The sequence below is a fragment of the Leptonychotes weddellii genome, chromosome 15 (assembly GCF_054177405.1).
Source record: "Leptonychotes weddellii isolate Sample4059 chromosome 15, ASM5417740v2, whole genome shotgun sequence".
In the NCBI taxonomy this organism is placed as follows: Eukaryota; Metazoa; Chordata; class Mammalia; order Carnivora; family Phocidae; genus Leptonychotes; species Leptonychotes weddellii.
In genome coordinates, this window is record NC_138383.1 from 19,539,625 (window position 1) to 19,563,128 (window position 23,504).

General features: G+C 42.9%; 1 protein-coding gene across 4 annotated transcripts in view; it reads left to right on the forward strand.

The window, feature by feature from the left end:
- IKZF3 (IKAROS family zinc finger 3) overlaps positions 1-21,945 on the forward strand; it is an 88,867-nt gene extending 66,922 nt beyond the window's left edge. For 3 of the 4 annotated variants that reach the window (XM_081805052.1, XM_081805053.1, XM_081805054.1), the window contains exons 7-8: positions 3,412-3,528; positions 15,741-21,945. In XM_081805052.1, the coding sequence (XP_081661178.1) occupies positions 3,412-3,528; positions 15,741-16,444 (821 nt within the window). In that variant the 3' untranslated portion in view covers positions 16,445-21,945. Of the gene's footprint in view, positions 1-3,030; positions 3,274-3,411; positions 3,529-15,740 lie in introns of those variants that run through there. The other variant, XM_006749587.3, reaches the window with a different exon arrangement.
- The last annotated feature ends 1,559 nt before the right edge of the window (positions 21,946-23,504 follow it).

The following is a 23,504-nucleotide window of genomic DNA, read 5'->3' on the forward strand; positions in this document are numbered from 1 at the left end:
CGCTTAACAACTGAGCCACCCAGGCGCCCCATTTCCTTGTGTTTTAAAGCATGCCCATGTAATGGTATTACACAGCAAGCTGTCCAACCACTGCAAGGCAGAAGACCAGCAGTTTGGGGAAAAAAGAGTACAGCACATTCTGTTGAAGCTGGAGCCTTTGCCTAACTTGCCAATTAGAAAACGGTTAACTTGGTAAAGATGAACTTAATCTCTACAGTGTGTTTATATGTCTAATGACAGATGGGATCTTGGAGTTGATATTTTGAGTGAACAAGCCAGGGACAGGGGTGGGGGTGGGGGGAAGCCCTCTCAATTTGCCTCGGAGGATTTTGTTGGCTCTAACCAGAGTTGTGGAGATGGGAAAGTCTCCACCCATGCCCCCAATTATCTGTCCATCCAAACACTTCAGAATGTTATCTTTTTAAATGTCAGGGATTTGGCCACTGTTTTACAGAGTAAGATTTATCTAGAAATGACTGTCAAGATGAGCTTGGTGAGTAACCAGGGATAAAAGGTGATGTTATCTCGGAAAGTTGCCATTTAGTGACATGCCCTCAATATGTTATTTAGGTCATGTATCCCCGCTCTAGCATCCTCCTGAATATAGAGGATATTGAGTATGTGTCCTCAGAAAGCTGCTAGTGGTAATTGATAGTGACTTGGTAAAATGTAGATAGTGACTGTGGAGAGCTGAACAGGAAAAGTAGGCTGGTGACATAATGCTTGGGGTGAGTCCTGGGGCTGAAGGGACAGATCTCTGGGGGATGATTGACCCATTAGAGGAGTGACTGAAGACACCAATATGAATAGTGGTAAAATGGGGATGGACTTAAAAATTCCCACAGGACTGTTTTTCATTCTCATTTCCCTGTAAATCTTTCTGATAATAATACAGGGTTGAGGGGGAGGGACTGGGGGTGGGCGGGGGTTACCTGGATTTAATCCTCTCAAAATTGCTCAAACCAGAATGACTGTTCCCAGTCAAAGCACCACTTAACTGCCTCTCAGATGATTCTAAGAAAAAGCCTCCTTGTAACAGCCTCAGGAACTGATTTCAAATCCCAGGCCTTTGTCTTTCATCTCTCTGCTCTTGGGGCTCTGGGTAGTGCCACATCTGGTGGTGGTTTGTGTGAAAGGAAATAATATATATAATAGTTTCCTGTTTGGTCATTTAAACCTATCCCTGTGCTGGACAGAATTTGACCCACTTCACTCAATAGCGAAGTGTCCTGTCGCTAAAGTGCCCATTATTTGCAACAGCTGGTCAGCCAAAGTGATAGTGCTTTACCGCCAGCCCCAAAGCTGCCCAGGCCCCCTATTCTGACCTTTATTGTTCTCATTTACACAAATAGTATTGTTAATAACTGAAACTGGAGGCTGGGACTTATTTCTTTGGAGCATATAATTAAGTTTGACAAGAAACTCCTAAGTCTAGTAAATATGGTCATCGTCCTCTTAATCCTTTTTGGAGCCAGATTTCATTTTATTCCCGAATTTTAAAAACCTTGAGCTTTATAATTTACTGTACAATGACTGGCAACACAAACAAAAACATGCTAATAATAAAATGAAACATATTTAATATTTTGAATTCTCTTTTTCTAATTTGGCTCTAGTTTTCTTGCGCTGACAGTTTTCTTACTTGACAGTTTTGCCCTGGAGGTTTTTCTCTTGTTTACTTGCAGAGGTGGCCAGTTTTTTTTCTCTCTGGGCATGTCAATTTGTGGTACTGAATGTCTGAGAGGACCATGGAATTTGTGACATTATTTCTGTATATTAGAATCTGTTCACACAGCAAACTCTTCAACTACAGAATAAGCACTGACCTTCCCTAAATCTGTGCATATATTTGGGGGGGGGGGAATCTGTTCTGCAACCATCATTTGCTTTTTACTCTAGTCTCTTAAGCTAATTTCAATTCTTCTTCCTTAGAGATGTTAGAAATGTATGGATACATCATTTTAGTTTGGACTTGCTGAAATGTTTATGATAAAACAGAGAGAAATGTTTGTAGTAACACAATATGAATGTGTAGGACAGGAGTGAGCAAACTGTGACCCTTGGGCCAAATGTAGCCAGCAGACTGTGTAAAGAGGTTTTTACATTTTTAAAGGGTAGTGGGTTGGGGGAAAAACCAAAGAATATGGAACAGAAGACTATATGTGTCCCACAAAGTTTAAAATATTTACTATCTGGCCCTTAACAGAAAAGTTTGCTGATCTGTAGCTTGGGCTAGCATCATGTGCTCAAGTTTAAAGCCTTATATTTAGATAAGCAGCTGGTATCTCTTTGAACTTTAGGCTTGGGACTCTTATTGACTACTGCCTGCTGTACCAGGATAAATTATACTCTATTTATTCTAGTGTACTATTTAGTTGACTAGATGTTAGTACTATTTATATATTCTAATGATTTCCAATTCTGGCTGCATTTTAAAATCATGTGGAGAGCTTTAAAAATACTGTTGCCTAGATGCCTACACCAGAGATCCTGATTTCAGGATCTGAAGGAGAACCTGGGCATAGGTGTTTCTTACATTCTCTGCAGAGAGATTGATTCTAATGTTCAGGCAGGTCTGAGAACCACAGGCCTAAACCACTTAAAGGTCTATTTGTGGATTAACAACTAGACCATATTGTTAGGCAGTTTTTATTCACATTGTTCATTAGAAATATAATAAAGATGCATTATACAAATTGCTCTTTAATTTCAAGACAGAAGTGTTGCTCAGGGAAATTTTAGCTGAGACAATTTTGAAATGTGAGGAGCATATGAAACAGATAATGCAGAGCCCAGAGAAACAGAATTTAAAAGATAGGAACTGAAAGGAACATGCTGGAAAAAAAGAAAAGAAAAGAAAAAAACCACTCAGAATTTCAATACACAAATCACTGAGTAGATTTCTTGCTGTCTGGGTAAGTGTATCTATTTTCAAAAGTGCTATTAACATAAACAGAGCAGTAAATCTGGGGCACCATACTTTTTTTTTTTTAAGTTGTTAAGAAGAATTATATCAGTCTGCAGGTGTCACACACAGTTACTCAGAATCAGAAAGAAGGCTGATCGGGGGTTAGAAGATCTCCATCTATCTTTTTGCAACCAACCACGTCCAGGCTGTTTATTTAATACTTCCTCTTGCTAATGAAGATACTGGTTGGGGATGGGTCGGGCTTTCCCATCTCAGCAAAAGACTGCAAGATTTGAACGTGCCCTGCTGCTGGCTTCGCTGACCACAGCAGGTACCCCAAGCAAGAATCTGAGCAGTAATAACAGGTAACAACAGAGTGTGCATCAGACCTCTAACACTTTCCCTTCCAGTTTATTTCCTTTTTCTTTTTTTTTTATTTCCTTTTTCTCCATCATTTACCACTGTGTTCTTTTCCCTCTTCTTTTTACATTTTTCCAAACCAGCAAGTGCGGAGGCAAGACACATCAAAGCAGAGATGGGAAGTGAAAGAGCTCTCGTTCTGGACAGATTAGCAAGCAATGTGGCAAAACGAAAAAGCTCAATGCCTCAGAAATTCATTGGTAAGATTACGACCCTTTTTCCTGCTGTTGTTAGTAGATAGTTTAAATGAGATAACATAGGATGCTTATATATTACACAGGCCCTTAATTTCTGTTAAAATAAGGTAATTGGTTTTCCATTGTACACTTTTATTCTTTGTGCTTCGTTTTGATAACTAAGGCAAATAGAATAAAATATTTTAAATGAATAATCCTAACTCCTGAAGATGGGAGTATTTGATATCCAATTTCCTAAATGGAGTTGGTGTTAAAAATGCTGTTCCTTCCTCTTTATTCTGGTTTTGTTTTTTTTTTTTTAGATTTTATTTATTTATTTGACAGAGAGAGAGACAGCCAGAGAGGGAACACAAGCAGGGGGAGTGGGAGAGGGAGAAGCAGGCTTCCCGCTGAGCAGGGAGCCCGATGTGGGGCTCGATCCCAGGACCCTGGGATCATGACCCGAGCCGAAGGCAGACGCTTAACGACTGAGCCACCCAGGCGCCCCTCCTCTTTATTCTGAATGACATATGTTGCATGAGAGAGTTTATGCAATTGACACCAGTAAGATGTTTGAGATAGCATTTTTGTAACCTTTTGTAATTATATTTTACAAGTTGGTTCCGTAATCATGCCCCAACTTTTTTCATGCTCTAAAACTTATTGCTATACTTTCTTGAATTTAATTGAGGATTGGCTTTGAGAGAAAGTTGGGGAAACATAGATTTAAATAACAAAGCTGGATTCAATCATTTGTCTTACTGGAGTTAATTTTTATGCTACCGGTTTTCACGTTGTCAAACAATGCAACAGAATGAGATGGCTAAGAAAGAATCCTATTCTTTAAAGTGTTGGGGCTGCTGAACGACAGAGATGTTTTGTCCAACTCTCCCAGATGTTTACATAAATGTGACCATGATATTTAAAATAGATTTGTATTTGTGAAGGGGGCAGCTGAATTGAATGTATTAGTTTTGCTATAAATTGAAATTTGGTGATATTGAACAAAAATAGTTATCACACGAAAATAGACCTCCCTCAACACCAGTAGAATATTAGAAACCTATCAATCTGTTTTTCCAAAGCTCCTTGGTGCTATTGATGTCTTATTACAGTCCGTTTGTGCTTAATTCTTTTCAATAGATTTTACAGATATTAAGTACCTGCCTGGTTTTTAAATCTGGTTAAATTTTATTCTGGTCTAGATAATTTTTATACAGGCAGATATTTTATGTGAATTATAGAGACATATTGAAAGAACTCATATATTTCAAAATTACCTAGGTTGGTCTTTATGCTTATTTAAGTGCTTATGCCTTATTTATTTTATTTTGTTTAGCTGGAAAATTTTTGTATCCTTTTAATCACTTAAAGAATTGTGTCAGACTGGGGTGCCTGTGTGGCTCAGTCGTTAAGTGTCTGCCTTCGGCTCAGGTCATGATCCCAGGGTCCTGGGATAGAGCCCCACATCAGGCTCCCTGCTTAGCTGGGAGTCTGTTTCTCCCTCTCCCCACTCCCCTTGCTTGTGTTCCCTCTCTCGCTGTGTCTCTCTCTGTCAAATAAATAAAATCTTTAAAAAAAAAAAAAAGAAGAAGAATTGTGTCAGACTAAATAAAGTTGGTGCATTTCAGTTTAGAGAGACACACCCCTCGCACCCCCCACCCATTACCATCTTCCCTCTCCTTCCTGAGAAGTGTCAGGGGGCACGTAGTGACCTCCATGTGGGGCTTAGGAGCAATGGATCAAGTGGATCAATTGTGATTCCAAGACATGATCTTAAGACATTGCTCATATATCAGTTGATTTTCACTTCTGTGAAGAAGTTCTGACTGGAGTCAGAACAAAGGAAAGTAGAGGTTTTTATTCTATGAGTGTAATTTACTTTGTAATTTGATTTGGGGAAAGTTAGGACTCTAGAAATGGCTGTACTTGATGTGGAGAGGGACATAGGGAGAAATGGGCAAGAAAAAAAATGTAAAGTGACTCAATTTCAATCCAATTATGATAAAGGTGCTTTGGTCTAAGAGAAATAACATATGAGAGAAGATGCTTGGTCCTTGTAGCTGTCCTACACCTATAGTTGTTTTTTTGTTTTTTTTTTTAATTTATCCATTTATTTGACAGAGAGAGAGGGAGAGGGAGATGTGGGGCTCCATCCCAGGACCCTGAGATCATGACCTGAGCCAAAGGCAGATGGTTAACCGACTGAGCCACCCAGGTGCCGCTGTCCTAACCTATAGTTGAACTAAAACCCTATTTAATATAATAAAAGTTGCTTTGGTATTTTCATGGGTTTAAAAAAATACATTTCCTATGTCCAAGTCCATGCCATTCTGCTTGTTGCATCAGGGATCTGTTCCATTTGTTACCCTTGTAACCAAAGGATTTTTACTCCTTCATTTCCGGACTCAGGAGAGATGCTTCTAGGTGCTGATTTCTCTTATCTTCTGAACCATCATGTTCTCTCTATTTGGAATCAGGAAACCCAGTAGAGTTAGCTCTTGATTTAAGCTGAGGTAGCAACTTCAGGGCTTCAGGGCCCTGAATAACTGGGGGAAATTTTGTTTGGTAAATTGTGGTATAGCTCAGTAGGAAGAACACTGGATTTGAAGCCGAATGACCCAGGTTCCGATTCTAGCTCAGTCATTTCTTAACCGTGTGTGTTTAGACAAATCACATAACCTTTCTGGGCCTCTGTTTACTCATCTGTGAAATGAGGAGACTGAATTGGTGATGAGGTGATCGGGAAGGTCCCTCCCAGCTCTATCATTCTACAAGTCTGCAAGATGAATTAGCAAAGGCTGCAATTATAAATACCATTTTGTGTTTGTAAGCCTATATGTGTAGATTCAGGTAACTGTTTTCTCAAGGTTATACAGACAAGGTGTTTATGTTATGAACCATGTCATATATTTTAGTTGTTTTTTTTTTTAAGAAGGTGTGGTTAAATCTGAGAATCTATAAAACAGCTGCATTAAGCCCAACATTCATCTATTTTACTGAAGGCATTACTACTTGTTCATTTGCTCTTTCACCCATCCATTCATTCCCATCAGGAAATGGGGACAGCACTCCTGTCATATCCATGATGTTCTTGTTCCTGAACCCTGTTCTAATCTTCTAGCATTAGCTTATATCCTGAACCCTCCTTTAAGAGATCATTTTCAAATAAAGGAAACCCCTTGAGTCATTTAATGGAATCAACCTTTCTGATAGAAAACAGTAATATTGGGGAGAGAAAAGGAACATTTTGACACTGCAGTGTATGGGATGAAGTGCTGCAAAACATACGGGGCTAATGTTTTCCCTCCTCTTCTCTTCTGTCTCCTATATTTCCTCTCCACGGTGCCGTTTTCTGAAAAGATTCAGCTGCCAGGGAAATGGCAAAGGGTAAAGTGTGAAGGAAGAATGAGTCACTCCCTTTAATCCTTGCTGACAAGTTGCACAGCACTCAGACCAACCTTGGCTTCCCTGACCTCTTGAACTATGAGGGTAAAGGTGAAATTATACCATCAGGTCAGCCTGTTACTTTCCCAGCAGGCTAAAGAGAATTACCAGTAGATATCATTTTTCACACATTAGAAATGAACTGAGGAAGAGGGACAGATTGGGTTAAGTCTAAGTGCATTTAGAAACGCAAAAACTTGCCTCTATTGAAGAGTAAGAGTAAAATTAAATTGCTTCCGTAGAAGAAAAATAAAATCATTTCTTTCCTAATTCTCCAAGAAATTTTGTTTCATTCTCTGTATTTAAGACATAAATTGACATGCAGTCATTAGAAATCAGCGTCTTTACATCATCAAAATAATTCTTCATTTCTCTTTTCGAAGGACACAATGGCTCACTTCTATTTTTTATTTATTTTTTAAAATTTTGTTTATTTATTTGACAGAGAGAGAGAGACAGCGAGAGAGGGAACACAAGCAGGGGAGTGGGAGAGGGAGAAGCAGGCTTCCCACTGAGCAGGGAGCCCTGGGATCACGAACTGAGCTGAAGGCAGACGCTTAATGATTGAGCCACCCAGGCACCCTAGGATACTCACTTTTAGCACCTAACCCTTTTAAGAGTTCTCCTTTCTCTGCATCTTATTCTCCTGTTATAAACTTGTTTGACTAGACTTCTAACTAGGCCATCATCAAATACTTGGCTCAAAATAGAGGCCAGATTTCTATCCTGGAGGGAGGAGGAAAATGACTACATTTCTGCATATTTCTTTTTGATTTTCATTCCTTCTCCAAAAACAGATGTGTTATTCTGACCGAAGTGGTTACCATAGCATCTCCTTATTATTTTTAATTTTATGTATTATTTTATTAAAGGAAGTTTTCATGTTGAAAACAACATGAAAAAAGATCTCACTCACCCGCGGTAAACATGTTAGTGAGGTTTTGACACTTCAGCAAACACCATCGATTCTCCCTGTGAAGTAACTAATGAGAAATCGTCTGCTTTGGTTAACAGAGCGACAGGAAGCAGTTTGAATACCCGTTTCTAACAGCAAAAAGTATCTTCTCCCACCCCTTCCCAAGGAGCTGAAATCTATAATCCTATAAGTATTACAGAATCATAGCATTTTAAGAGCTTGACGGGATATCAGGAACACCCAGCAAAGTTCATTCCCCAGGGAAGGAGGGAGGATTGGAGAGATGGAGAGATGCAGCTAGTGGGTGACGGAGCAGAGCCAGGACCGAGGCCTATAATGTGCTGCAGTCCAGGGCCTTCCTACCCTGGGAGGTCACCCAAAGCATAGTGTGTCATGTGTGCTATACCGGGGCTCTGGACATGGAGGAGTATAGTCAGTGAAAGCTGGTGGAAGAAAAAGCCCCTGAAGAAGGACAGTCATTCCCCACCCAGGGTGTGTTTTCTTGAGAAAAGAAGTCTTCCCCTGGTGACTCCGTCAGGACCGATGACATCCAAATAACAAGTCTTCTGCAGCAACAAAAAATGGTCCCCAGCTCAGTTTTCCTCACCCCCCACCCCATGGCTCTCTCTATGTTTGCTCCCCTTCTTGCCTATTCTGTGGCTCCCTTCTACTTTCCTCCTCCTGGAAGAAATGTTAGTCACTTTAGTCTCATTTAGCTTGAGATCAGAGCCATTACCTCACAGATATTCCATCTACTCTCCTTGCCTGGCCCCCCACTCCTTTTTTTGGGCATGTGTTTGCAGGAAGAGTAAGTGATAATAGACATGGGATATGGTATGAAGGTAGCCAGCAAGTACATTTCAGTGACTTGAAGAAACTTAAAAAGAAAACCTGAATATTTCCCATCACCCCTCATGATGCCTGTAATAGTGAAAATGTGTTATATTTCTAAAGTTCAAATCATTCCCATCCCCTTCAAAAAAACCTTTCAATGGCTTCCCATTGGAATAAAATCTGAACTATCCAGGTGTTCTGAGTCTTGCACAATCTGTCTCCAAGTTACCTTTTCTAATTTTATCATTTCAGCCAACTAATCTTTTAATTCAGCCACAGTGAACTACTCCCACTTCTATGTGTACTTTCCCTCTTGTATATAATGGTTCTGTCCATGCTGTCTGGAATGCCCTCCCTCACATCTGCCCTTAAAAGTACATGTGGTTGGGATGCCTGTTAGGCATCCAACTCTTGGTTTCAGCTTGGGTGGTGATCTTGGGTCGTGGGATCCAGCCCTGCATGGGGCTCCATGCTCAGTGAGGAGTCTGCTTGGGACTCTCTCTCCTTCTCCCTCTGCCCCTCCTCCCTGCTCTTTTTCTCTCTCTCTAAAACAAATGAATAAACCTTTATTTTTTTATTTTTTAAAAGATTTTATTTACTTATTTTAAGAGAGAGAGCAGGGGGAGGGGCAGAGGGAGAGAGAGGAGCAGGCTCCCTGCTCTGAGCAGGGAGCCCGACATGGGGCTCGATCCCAGGACCCTGAGATCATGACCTGAGCCAAAAGCAGACCCTTAACCAACTGAGTCACCCAGGCGCCCCAATAAATAAATCTTTTTTATTTTTATTTTTTATTTTTATTTTTTTTAAAGATTTTATTTATTTATTTGAGAGAGAGAGAATGCACATGAGAGGGGGGAGGGTCAGAGGGAGAAGCAGACTCCCCACCGAGCAGGGAGCCCGATGCAGGACTCGATCCCGGGACTCCAGGATCATGACCTGAGCCAAAGGCAGTGGCTTAACCAACTGAGCCACCCAGGCGCCCTAAATAAATCTTTTTTAAAAAAATGTACGCGTGGTCTACATTCTCATAGTCTCCTGAGTTCTCTCTCTGCTCTGTTCTCCCCCTGTACTCAAGGTGAGTTTAACAGACGGTTTTTTGTGATATACAGAACTGTCTCCACCACCATCACTGTCACCACCTCAGATTACAAGGAGACTTTAAAAAATAAGTTAATATTTGTCCCACATTGCGTGGCATATTTGAGAAGCTGTCCGTATTTTTCTCTCTTCACTTTCTTGACTACTCTGTACTTTGTTCCACCACATGGTATTAGGGGTAACAATTTGTAATGAAATTACAAATGCAGTGTAATGCTGTGTAGTGTAAATGCTGCATCTCCTATTGGATTGCAATTATGTTTCTACTCCTCAGGGCACCTAACATGGTGTGAGGCTAATAATAATAATAATAATAAAGGTCTACCATTTATTGAGTGCTTACATATGCCAGGCACTCTGTTAAGAACTTACAAACACCACAACAACTCCATGCATCATAGATACTTCTTGATGCACGGTGCTAGTCCATTTGGAACAAAGCACAGTTGCTTGTCCACTGCTTATGGGGACCACGCCAGCAGAGAATCTGAAATCACTGCCAGTGGTGGGATTGTGCAGCCATGGACAAGGTAGCAGCCAGGAGACAGCAATTAAAGCTCAAACACAGGGGCGCCTGGGTGGCTCAGTCAGTTAAGCATCTGACTCTTGATTTCAGCTCAAGTCATGATCTCAGAGTTGTGAGATGGAGCCCCACGTCAGGCTCCACACTGGGCGTGGAGCGTGCTTAAGATCTTCTCTCTCCCTCTCCTTGTGCCCCTCTCCCTTCCCTCTCCAAAAAAATAAAATAAAAAATAAAATCTTGAGGGCACCTGGGTGGCTCAGTTGGTTAAGCGACTGCCTTCGGCTCAGGTCATGGTCCTGAAGTCCCTGGATCGAGTCCCGCATCGGGCTCCCTGCTCGGCAAGGGGTCTGCTTCTCCCTCTGACCCTCCTCCCTCTCACGCTCTCTGTCTCTCATTCCCTCACTCGCAAATAAATAAATAAAATCTTTAAAAATAAATAAATAAATAAAATCTTGAAAAAAATGCTCAGACACAGGCAGATATATATGGGCCCTTAGACTGTATCCTAGTTCTCCATTGACTAACTAAGTGACCTTGGCAAGTTAACCTGTTTGTAGGTTAGGTTCTTATCGGACTGAGAGGCTAATTCATCTTAGGCAAATGAGAGAATATGCAAAAAGTACCTAGGACAGCACTGGATATATAGTAAAGGCTCAGTAAATAGTAGCTATTCTTGTTAGTGTTATATATAAGGCACAGTGCTAGGTAATGTGAAGTATAAAAACCAGAGGTAAAGAGATCAGGGTGGTGGATCTTGTCGCTCGGCCCCAAAGGCAGAGGTCTGAATCCATGTGCTCAGTTAAGGTCCCTTTTAGCTCTAGGCGGTGATTCTGTCCTTTCAGGTTGGCACTTGGAAGCCAACAACCATACACCCTCGGCACATTGCAGCAACTCGGGTCAGCCAGTTGCTCAGTTTAGAGTTACCAAAGCCTAGATAGTAGGGATTGAGCCCTTTAAAAAAAAAAAGCACAGGTAAGGAATGGTCCTGGTTCCTAAACTCAGGACTTGCTGTTGCCAATTGTACTTTCATCAGAAGGAAGCCTCTAATTCAGCCTGAAGCTGCTATTATTAATCATTCAAAGGTGTGGTATGATTCTGACTACAAGCTGGACTAGAGGCTCCTTGCAGGTTTGGGAGAAGTTACACTCTTGTGGTTTGACTAACCTTTTTTATGAGTGTGTTACTAAAGAAACGTGAGCTCTTGGCTTTTCAATTACTGTAGCTTACCCCTTCTGGGTTTCATACACATTGAGTCATCATGTCTACAGGTGACTGATAATCATCTGCACTACTGAAGTTACCGTAACTCAGAGATGAGGGGATCTGATGATTGCAGGTTGCGTGCACGTGAAGATCTGAGGCTCTCCTGTCTTCACAGTGAACAATGGTCTGCCTTAACCACAGAACTCAGTCACATATTTCCACTCATCCAGGGCTGTATTTTCCTCTTACTGTTTTGCCTCTTACAACTTTAGCACTCAGCTGTCTTCTGACATGTGCTGCAGGTGGTAGAGACTGTGAAACTGTAGGCCTAGTTCAGTAAAGCAAACTCTTGGGAGAAAGGATAAAAGCAGAGTTTGTGATGTGCCTGCCCCACCCCGGAAACCTTCTGGAACCTCTGTTAGATGAAAAGATAAAAAGATTCTCAGGGACCCCTGGTATTTGAGGAGTGGAGTACAGCCAGCCACACTGGAAAATCATCAATGACCTCGAAAAGGCCAAGAAACCAAAGTTCATCATTTCTATGTCACTTTCAGGGGAATGAATATTTGTGACCTTAGCTGGCTTTCATGTTCTCAGCCTCACTCTTTCAAACAGCTATCAAAGATATATCCAATCTGGAAGTTGAAAATAAGAACCACTGATGACTTTGGCAAAGGTCTACTTTTCTGTTGCTTTTTACTGAGTTGCCAAGGCAGGGTGTTTTTCTTTGCAGATTTTTTCTCTCAGGTGTTTGTCTAGAAACTGTCAGATTGGCCTTAAGGTAGTGTGGATGCAGGACAAATCCATCTTATTCAATTAGATCTTCTAGCTGGTCTTTCTGGCTTCAATTCCTCACTGTTCTGGTCTTACACTTTGCTGTTCCATTAATATTCTGAAAATTACATTTTGACACAAGCCTCCCTTGCTCAAGGGCATGAAGTGGTTTGCTCTTCATTCAAATCTAAATCTTATGGTTGGTCATTCAGAATGCCATCTTTTGGTTCTACCGTGTGTTAACTTTTTTCAATATCTCCCCAGATCTGGGATGCAAAATGCCAGGAAACCCACAGGGCAAGAAAATTACTTCGTTTTTTAGTTCTCTCTCAATCTTCCTGATTATACCAAGGAAAAAGACTTAGACTTAATTTGGATGTTAGTTTTCTTCCACATTAATCTCACACTTGGTAATCTCTGTTTGTTTTTGTTTTTGTTTTTTTTAAGATTTTATTTATTTATTTGACAGAGAGAGACACAGCGAGAGAGGGAACATAAGCAGGGGGAGTGGGGGAGGGAGAAGCAGGCCTCCTGTCGAGCAGGGAGCCCAACGTGGGGCTCGATTCCAGGACCCCGGGACCATGACCTGAGCCAAAGGCAGACACTTAACGACTGAGCCACCCAGGCACCCCAGTAATCTCTGTTTTTAACAAAGAAAGGGGATCTTGTGTCCAGGTAGTCACAGTATCTGATCAAAACTTAAATAAATCGTTCTGTTTCCTTGTCTTTAGTTTTCATAGTTACCTTCTATTTGTGGTGAGTCTAGCTTTCTGTTTATGTTAGTGATAGAAAGTTTACTTAAGAAGCAAATTCATGGGCGTCTGGGTGGCTCAATTGGTTAAACGTCTGCCTTCAGCTCAGGTCATGATCTCAGGGTCCTGGGATCAAGTCCAGCATCAGGCTCCCTGCTCAGTGGGAAGTCTGCTTCTCCCTCTGCCGCTCCCCCACCCCCACTCATGCGCTCACACATGCGCTCTCTCTCAAAAATAAATAAAAAATCTTAAAAAAAAAAAAAGCAAATTCATTTTAGCAAAAAAAAAAAGAAAATGTGAATTGATTCCAACAAAACAAAACACCCTAACATTTACCAGGTGCTTTCTATGTACCAGGCATTGTTCCAAGCACTTCCCAGTGACCCTGGGAGGTAGATACAGTTATTATCCCATTACACATGAGGACACGGAGCCACAGACATGTCAAATAACTTGCCTAAGGTCATGCAACGAGTAACTGATGAGCCAGCGTCAGAGCCAGGCCATCTGATCCAAGAACCCATGCACTCAACCACCACACTACCCTGAGGTGTCAGTATTGCAGAATGTGAAGGAATAAGTGAAGGTTGAAAATTCTGTATTTCCTACTCCCTGATACAGCTACAGCCAGACTCTCTTACTCTTCCCTGCTCCTGTCCCGCGTAGTCCCACTTCTCTGCCTTCAGTCATGCTCCTCCCTCAATTAGGATGTCTTGTCGACCTCTCTGAAAATCTAAGTTGTACCAGTACATCAAGACTCTTCTCAAAATCTGTTTTCTACGAATGCTTTCCCTGCCCCAGGTACTCCTGAATTTTTTGCATTTCCTTAACACTTAAATATACAGGGGCGCCTGGGTGGCTCAGATGGTTGGGCGTCTGCCTTCGGCTCAGGTCACGATCCCAGGGTCCTGGGATCGAACCCCATGACAGGCTCCCTGCTGAGGGTGGAGCCTGCTTCTCCCTCTTCCTCTGCCTGCCGCTTCTCCGTGCTTGTGCTCTCTCTCTCTCTGTCATAAAATCTAAAGAACAAAAACCAACAAAAAAACACCTAAATATACAGTTTGCACCAAACTGCCTTACCTTTGCCTTATAATTCTTTTTACAGAAGACATGTTACTCCCCTGCTTAAGTGCCTCAAATGTGGCATTTAGAATAACATCAGGGTCTCTCCTGGGTGGCTCAGTTGGTTGAGGTTTCCAACTCTTAATTTCAGCTCAGGTCATGATCTCAGGGTCATGAGATGAGCCCCTTGTCAGTCTCCGCACTCAGTGAGGAGTCTGCTTGAGATTCTTTCTCTCCCTCTGCCCCTCTCCCCGCTTGCATGCACGCACGCTCTCCCTCTCTCAAAATAAATAAAATCTTTAAAAATAAAATAAAATCAAAGGCCTCCACAGAGCAGGGCAGCCCTTTCACAACTTCTAACATTTATTTTTTTCCAATTCCATGGATACAGGTCTCGTTTCTTCCCACTAGGTTGGAGACACCTCAAGAACAGGAACTGGTTCTTCCAATTCTTTTGTTTTCTTGTGTTCTTTCATTATCGGACCCTTTACTGTATGGCAGTGACAGGTTTTGGAACCATAACATGCCTAGGGAGTGTTACAGAAGAGAGGATATGGTTCAGCAAATCTCTCCAGAATCTAGTGTCTACAGAATGAAAAATCATCAGCGATACTTTAGCCTCACTTTCAGTACTTGACACATCCTCCCTGCTTTCTCTTCCTTCTACCAGTCACTCACCACCGAGCACATCTGCTATCACTGCAGACCCTGCTCCTGCCTTCCCTGTGGCCAGAGAGCCTCTGTTTTCTAACACACAACACCCACACGCCCCAAAGGTGGCTAAACTCTGTTTTCAGAATTTCTCAGCAGTTTGACATGAGCAGTAGGAGAGGGTGACCACAAGTAAATTTTTCAGTTAAATGCGGGATGGGTCCTAATGATCACATGTGTATCAATGATGCAATTTTTTCAAGCAAAAGAATAATATACTTTATGAAAGGGACAAAGACCATGATCTTTCAAGAAACCTTTTCTAAGACTTTCTACATTTGCAGTTCTTTTACTTAAATCTCAGTCTGGTGACAATGTGTTTGAGGAGTGGTAAGTTGGAGGTTTGGGGGCTATTTTTTCTGCCTCTGTAGCTATTTAAAAAGTTGCAGAGGCCAGTTGCTGAGAGTCCCCACTTCTTGCAGCACTTCCGTCCCCCGAGCTCCCTTGTATTACAAGCAGAGAATAACAAGCAAAATAACAGTTTGGGAATTGATTGGGTGTTGAGAGTCCATGGACAGTCGAAGTGTAGAGGTGACCACGCTCCTGCACAGTGGTAGCTTCCTGGCTCCCCGCGAACCCTGCCCTGGGGTCCTCTCGCTTCTTTTTCTCTCCTTTTCTCCAGCACTCCCCTCTGACGTGAGCAGTGGGAACAGCTCACGTTGTAGCCTCAACTCATTGACGTCTTTGATTCTCCCCTTTGCCTGCTGGCTAAATTTATTTTGACTGTCCAAATGTGTGCTGTCAGCCACTGTCCCTTGAGACTGTCCCCAGCACCAAATGGAACCATCCTGCCTGGGCTGGGTGTTCTTAAGCAGGCCGCATGTCTTTCCTCCCTTTTCAAGGACTCTGGAAAATCATTTTATAAACTCTGCCTTTGTGTTCTTCCTCTTGTAATTGTTTCTTTCACTTGTTCTAGGTGAGAAGCGCCACTGCTTTGACGTCAACTATAATCCCAGCTATATGTACGAGAAAGAGAGTGAGATAATACAGACCCGGATGATGGACCAAGCCATCAATAATGCCATCAGCTATCTTGGTGCCGAAGCCCTGCGCCCCTTGGTCCAGACCCCACCTGCTCCCACCTCAGAGATGGTTCCAGTTATCAGCAGCATGTATCCCATAGCCCTCACCCGTGCCGAGATGCCGAATGGTGCCACCCAGGACCTAGAAAAGAAGAATATCCACCTGCCAGAGAAGAGCCTGCCTTCTGAAAGAGGCCTCTCCCCCAACAATAGTGGCCATGACTCCACGGACACTGATAGCAACCATGAAGAACGCCAGAATCACATCTACCAGCAAAATCACATGGTCCCCCCTAGGGCCCGCAATGGGATGCCACTTCTGAAGGAGGTCCCCCGCTCTTATGAACTCCTCAAGCCCCCACCCATCTGTCCAAGAGACTCCATCAAAGTGATCAACAAAGAAGGGGAGGTGATGGATGTGTATCGGTGTGACCACTGTCGAGTCCTCTTCCTGGATTATGTGATGTTCACTATTCACATGGGTTGCCATGGCTTCCGTGACCCTTTTGAGTGTAACATGTGTGGGTATCGAAGCCATGATCGGTATGAGTTCTCGTCTCACATAGCCAGAGGGGAGCACAGAGCCATGCTGAAGTGAACATCTGGTCCCAGAGATGATTGACGTCCGAGCATTCGACATCATTTGTAAAAACCAACACCCCACCTAACAAGTTATTCTCCGAACAAACTCAGTTCCAAACTCCTCTCCATACCATTTTTAGTGTCCAAAGGGTCATGTTCACATGGGCAACAGGGAAACGCTGTCTTCATTCAGAAATTGTTTGCAGATATATCATGTTATCATTTTTGTGAAACATTTGTTTTCTCATCAGGGACTTGAATTTTTATGATATTTAAAAGCCAGTGAAGTCTTTGGTCATTATCTTTTGCAGCAATGGAACAAGCGGTCCTTGGGGTTTGTTGCCAGTCAGAAGAGTCCCCCAGTTGTGCTGCATGAGACATTCTTTCTGAGATACATCCGTGGAAAAGCCTTTTGGTCATACGCCAGTTCCACAAAGAAGAAGAGCTCACCAGCTAACCTCGCTGGGAAGCCACACCCTTCTGCACTTAACACAGGCTGGAAGTCTAGGATATAATCTCCTCATCCCAAATTAGAGTCTAATAGGAAGGAAAAGAACAGCCATAAAATAAGTATCTGTTATCAGTTACTGAAGACTCCAGTCTCCAAGCATCAGACCCATTTCTTACCACACAATGAAAAAAAAAAAAATCAAGTCATTTGATGATACTTCTGCTTCTACCCTTTTATCCTCCCGTATCAATTAAAAAGCTGCTTTGGGTTAAACCAATCATCATAGGAGGAATTCTATACCAGAAGAACTAATGGTTTTAAACATAGGCCATAATTGAAACTCCACAAAGTTGTCCGCTATGGCGTCTATGTCCTGTGATCAAGACTGGCAGAACTGGACTCTGAGGGGGAGATGGTTTAACGCCGGGAGGAGGTGGGGAGAGCTACTTGAAAGTTCTTGGTCTCCTTCATGGAGCATTAGTATACAGGCCTAAAGCAAACTTGCCGATGATTTTTTTTTGACAGAAAACAGCCAAACAATCCAAAAAAGCGTGAACTATTCTCCCCCTCCCCACAGGCGCTTCCTGAAGAAGTAAGGAGGGGCGCACCTCTGCTGACAGGTTCTCCGTGATCAAGCCGGGTGGATTTTTCTCCTCATTTTAAGTGGAGCTACTGTAGGCCAGGAAGATTTCTGAAAGTCAGATCTTGGTCCTGCAGATGTATTGGGCAGCTTTGTAGTTAATTATGAGAGACATGCTATCAAGGAAAAGCGCAGGGATAATTGTAAAATTAGTACTGCAGTAGGGGGTCCCAAAATCTGTTTGTGAATTCCGTATTGGCTGCTAATTAGCTATATGACTTTGGGCAAATCACTAAACTCTTAAAACTGAGTTTCTTCAACCATAAAATAAGAGTTGGGCTTAGACACTCTCTAAGGTCCCTTCCAGCTTTAAATTTATGTGATTATGCTGTAACCCCAGTTATCTTTTAAGCCTTTTAATGTATGGGTATTAAGCAGGAGAATATGTATATGAATACCTGTTTCACATTTCTTTGGTGTGAAAATGGTAGTGTTAAGTTTTTCCTTTAACCACTGAGTCGTGAATGTGAAGAGGATGGTGGGGAGGAACAAAAAAACAGGAAGGTATTTTGATCTTGCCCCAAAGTGTACACACAAAGTGGCACCTGCAGCTGCTTTTGCCAAAGCCTTTTTTTCCCCCCTTTTTAAGAACTGGTGTTAGCGAAAATAAATTCTGCTTCCAGGGACAACTTCGTGGAACCTATTTACAAATTAAGAGTAGTTCTGTGCACATTTCTACCAGAGTCAAGAATCCCCAATTCCTGTTAGATTCGCATTTTATGTATCTGCCTTGGTATTTCGAAAGGGCTTAGGCATTAGACTCAAACTCAACTAATTTATGTGCTGCCAGTAATTAAAATGTTCCACCTCAGACTGCACAAATGGCTTATCCTTCTTTGTAGCATGGCGTCTGTCTCAGGAAAAAAGATTTTGTGAAATTCCATGGTAACAGTCCCAACATGTTTGAGATTTCGGCTAAAAGACTAGATGTATTTCAGTGCAGAGTCTTCAGCATTTCGCTGTATTTCCGTAATCCTAGACTCCAAGCTGCGCCAGGTTCCTGACACCCACTGTGGCAGAGGACCTGCTTATTATACTCTTGAAATGCCACACGTCTTGTTGACTTTCAGGGGACAAAAGAAAGAGAATCTGGAAGCGAGAATTAGTTGGAGAGAAAGCAGGGGAAAGCAAGCATTTCCAACAGATTCGTGGGAAAGTCTTTCTGAAGAAGCCAACTTTTGCACCTCAAGATAGTGAAAGAGGCCCATCCCACTGACCTGGGGACTTTTTTGAAGACATGACCCTCATTTTCCCTGTGACTAACAGATTTTCCGAATGATTTCCATTCTTCTGCGGTCAGTTTTCTAAGTGGGATGACCACTCACAAATGCTACTTTTCACTGTAGCGTTCTGGGCCTAGATTGGGGTACACCAAGTCCAGAGGAAATTTATATGTGCAAACTCCACATTTGTAAATTGTAAAGTTGAACCAGGTAGTACGGAGTGGTTGCCACCACACTGGTAAACATTTCCTTCTGTAGGCACCCCTTATACCGATAAATGCCCCTTCCCCTTGTTGGGGGTAAGGGGAGAGGGTGAAGGAGAATCTTAGCACAATCGCCAAGAGAGAGGGGCAGAGTCAGAATTCACATCCGACCGTGTTGGACAGTGAGGTCCTGCAGCAGCTTCAGACAGCACATTTCCTTTCTCAGTCAGAGTCCCTCTGCCATGCGCCTTGTAGGTCTGATCTGTCCGTCATTTCCCACCACACACCCAGGAGGCCACAATCCGGGGGAACAACCAACCGCACGAAAAGTTCCCTTGCAGCCAAGGTGACAGAATTGGGGTAAGGGGGAAAGGGAAGAGAACTGGCTCTCCAGATGTTCCTCATCACCCCACTTGAATTGTTGCACAGGTATTTCCTTACTGGCAGAGAAATAAACAGAAGTGTCTCCCCTATTACCCTCCACCACCACCACCAGGGGAAGAAAAGATATTGATAAATCCACCAGCCTTTAGATTCCTTAAGTCATTCTCCCTAAAAGATACTTGCCTTGACACAGATAAGCTAACTAATCTTATGCCTTACGACCCATTCTGAGCTGTTCCTGACTCAGCTTCTGACTTTGTCAGTGACAACATTTCTCACCTTTTAAATGCAGCGTTTAACATTTGGCTAGGCCCATACTCACAGTGGCCCAGATATAAAGTGACCTCAGATTTCTTTTGCAAAGAAAAAAAGCACAAAATTTTGCTTAGTTGAAGCACTGTGTTATGAACAAATCTCACACCAACATAAGGTTTTTCCAAGTAGTCTCTGTATCACTGTTCTTATTCTCCTCCTCTGCTTTTTCCCCTCTGCTAAATGTGAGGTTTAGCATGTTTTAAAGGAAAAAGCAGTACTGCTGATACATATCCCAGCACAGGCAGTAAGACCGTAATGGAAATGTTAAATGCTTAGAGTCCTAACTTTAAAGTGTACCCCACAGAGAACTGGTCCGTTGGTCTCTAGTGGAGATTTGGAAACTCGAGGCCACTCAAGATTTGAATCCTCAGAGATAGCCAAGCTCTTTCACAAAGACTTGGAATTGAGATTTATGAGCTCAAGAAAAGAAAGTGGAGTGAGGAAAATCTTGTCCTAGAAAATACCATCAGGCTATGCAGAAGAAGATAATAAGAGATACACAATGATATGTCTTCTCTTTTAAAGAATTGGGAGCTCTTTTTACCCTCAGTATAGATCAGAGAATCTCTCTCTTTAGGCAGAATTCAGAAAAACAGAATGGATTTGGGACTTAAGTGCTTGTAAAGAGGACAATTTTGGCCTGAAACCAAAGGCTAGACCCAGGCCACCCTAGGAAAAGGATTCTGTTCTTTAAAGCGAAAGGACTGAATTGTTCTGCGAATGAGGACCGTGGACTCAGAAGAGCCTGCAAGAGAAGTGTAGGCTTTCGACTTGCGTGAGCTCAGAACCTAAGACTGTAGCTCCATTTACCCAAGCTGTAGATAGTGTGTACCCCACCATGCCGTCAACATGATAAACAGGTCTTTGCACTTTGAAAAAGTTGAATGCAAGTTTCCTCTGAATATTACAAGACTGGACTGTCATATGCATTGATGTTGACTGAGCTGTCATTTGAAAATGGAATGTTAGTGTCTTGATTAAAAAATGTAAGGACATAGTATCTACCTCCCGAGGATGTTATGAGGTTTTATGTAATTTTGTCTATGGGATGATGTTACTTGGGGGGACGGGGTGGATGGTTACAAATTTTCCACTCTATGTATTGTATGTGGATTTAAAGACATGGAGATATTCAAAGGCCATAATAGGACCATGATTCAGTAATTCAGTAGCCAGTGGAGGCCTCTGATCTCTAGCACACAGTTTCCTTCATGTTATTTTAATGTGTGAAAGTAAAGAATATGCTGACAATTAGAACCAATATAAGTGAACCTCATGCTAAAGACACTTCATGGCATTGCAGCCAGGGAAGTAGGAATGGCTTTGCTCCCTCCCTGTCTCATGAGCTCTCGATTATTAACTCCCTGAGTAACTTAGAGTCTCCTCAAATGGTCCATTTGTCTCTTGACCATCTGCTGTCCATCTCCCTGTTGACTCTACTCTAGAAAGCCTGGAGAGCATCCCATAATGTCACCCACCTCTTCGCAAGCCTGTGGGGCCTAGCTTCTGAAGTTGCTTTGCTTCTTCCTCGCCTAAAAAGACTGAGAACAAACATTTTAAAATATTAGGAAAATGGGGCAGCCTTAAAAATTATCCCATTGCCAGTGACTCGTTTATACCAGGACTTTTCCAGGTTAGCAGACAAAACCCTTTTTGGATGGGTCTGCTTCTGTGGGTTCACAGAAACCAAATTACTGTGGGTTGCAAAGAATTAGCAGGTCATTTGAAAAGCAGACATCCCTTCACCCAGACTGTGGTTTTGCATGCTCAGGTTCTCAGTCTATGAGCTTTGGTGAGGGATCATTTTGGCTACTGGAAAAACCATGGGTTATTTTTAATTTCTGGTTGCCAAAGCCACCACACGTGTGGTCTGTGGATGACCCTTGTCTGCAGAATGACAGGGGAAGAAGGGAACCTGGTTTGGGGGTTCACAGGGGCTCAGGGTGACCTTCCCCCCAGGCGGAAGGGAGGGAGCCCTTGCTGAGTGGTTTTGACACGGCCTGTGCTCATAGCATTCTCATCTGGGTTTCTCAGAAATGCCCTCCCTGCCCAGCAGTGACCTTCCCTCTGAACTCCTATTGAGTTTTACCCAGAGTCCAACCATTTGGAGCACTTAAGGTGTAAAGACTTTGTAAAGACTGTTTAAAGAAAGTCAGCTTCTGAAATGTAGCAATGCTAACCTTGCCAGAACCATAATGAGTACATTGTCACATCAAAAAAAAAAAAAAAAAATCCTGCTAATAATTTTCAAGGTTTCTTTATCATGTTTGATTTTTACACTGAAAAATAAAAAAAAAATACTGGTGTGTTTAAAATTAGTCATTGTGCATGCCTATCATTTGTAGTTGTCAGAAAATGGAAGGGTTTAATTCTGCCTCTAGGACTGTTTTCTTAATTTAGCCCCTCTGGCTGCTTTTTAAAGTCCAAGTACCAAGGTAAATGAAATTATCACCAAAATAAGGCATCTGTTCTGATGCCTTGCTGAGCCTGCCATTGGCATCCTGTTGCTGGCTCCCATACCCCTAGAGTAGGGTTCTGGTTCCACTGGCCCTTAGTTCACTAAGGGGACCCGAGGAAGCTGGGGACTGGATTTGGCAGGATCAATACAGCAGTGTCTCCCAGTTCCAAAGCATAGCTTTGCCCTTGCTCCCAGCAGGGGTTCTTCCTAGAAGATAGGCAAGTCCTGGCTTTGTCACCTCTGGGGTCTCAGAAACATCCAAGTTTCTTGGGAATTTGGGAAATTCAAGTGCAGTCGCTAAACTCAGCCACACTTACCTTTTTTTCTTTTTTACTTTTTTTTTTTAAGATTTTAAGTAATCTCTACACCCAATATGGGGCTCAAACTTACAACCCCAAGATCAAGAGTCACATGCTCTACTGACTGAGCTAGCCAGGTGCCCCAGCTGTATTTAAATATAGTCTTAAGAGGGGGGCCTGGGTGGCTCAGTCATTAAGTGTCTGCCTTCGGCTCAGGTCATGATCCCAGGGTCCTGGGATCGAGCCCCACATCAGGCTCCCTGCTCGGCGGGAAGCCTGCTTCTCCCTCTCCCACTCCCCCTGCTTGTGTTCCCTCTCTCGCTGTGTCTCTCTCTGTCAAATAAATAAAATATTGAAGAAAAGAAAGAAAGGAAAGAGAAAGAAAGAAAAAGAAAGAAAGAAAGTCTTAAGATACTTGGAGGCCCAAACCTGAGGTGCTGAGGAGAAAGTCCTAGGAGAATGGCATAGAGATTATTCAGCTTTCTCCCTGTCTTGGTATCTTCTGTTCTCTCTTAGAACGTGACCGTAAAGAGTCTAGGAGGTGATCTGGCTTTCCGCTCAGCAGCATCTCCCTCCCTGCAGCGCCAGACTGGAGGCCCTCCAGCAGGTTTTGCCGTCTCAGCACTGAGGGCAGGGAGAGAGGAATTCCGTCGCAGCCTGCATTTGTATTACAATACTAAATACATTGCAAAGCGGCCTTTGGGTAGCTGAGTCTCAGCCTTAGAGAGAATGGTATGTGGCCTTCCTCCTCCCCACTCCTTCCCCAAAGCAGAAGCAGCTCGGAGAGAAAGGGAGACCAGGGAGACCTGATCCCATTTGCCAGTGAGCAGCGGAGAGAGCTCTGGGGCTGGCTGGTGCTGGGCTCGGGGCTGGATAGGCTTCCAGCCTTCCTTTCCTAATTCCTGGGTACTAACGTGACACTTCAGAGGGTAGTGGGCCTAGCAGGGGAGGCCACCCCACACCTGCACACTCTTCCTCCCCCTCCCCATCACTCAACACAACCAGGCCAATCACACAGACCGCGGTGCCCAAACCTCCACCTGCAGGCAACTGCCATCCAAGGGCAAGCAGGGGGACAAGGACCTGTGTCCCTTCCCTCACCT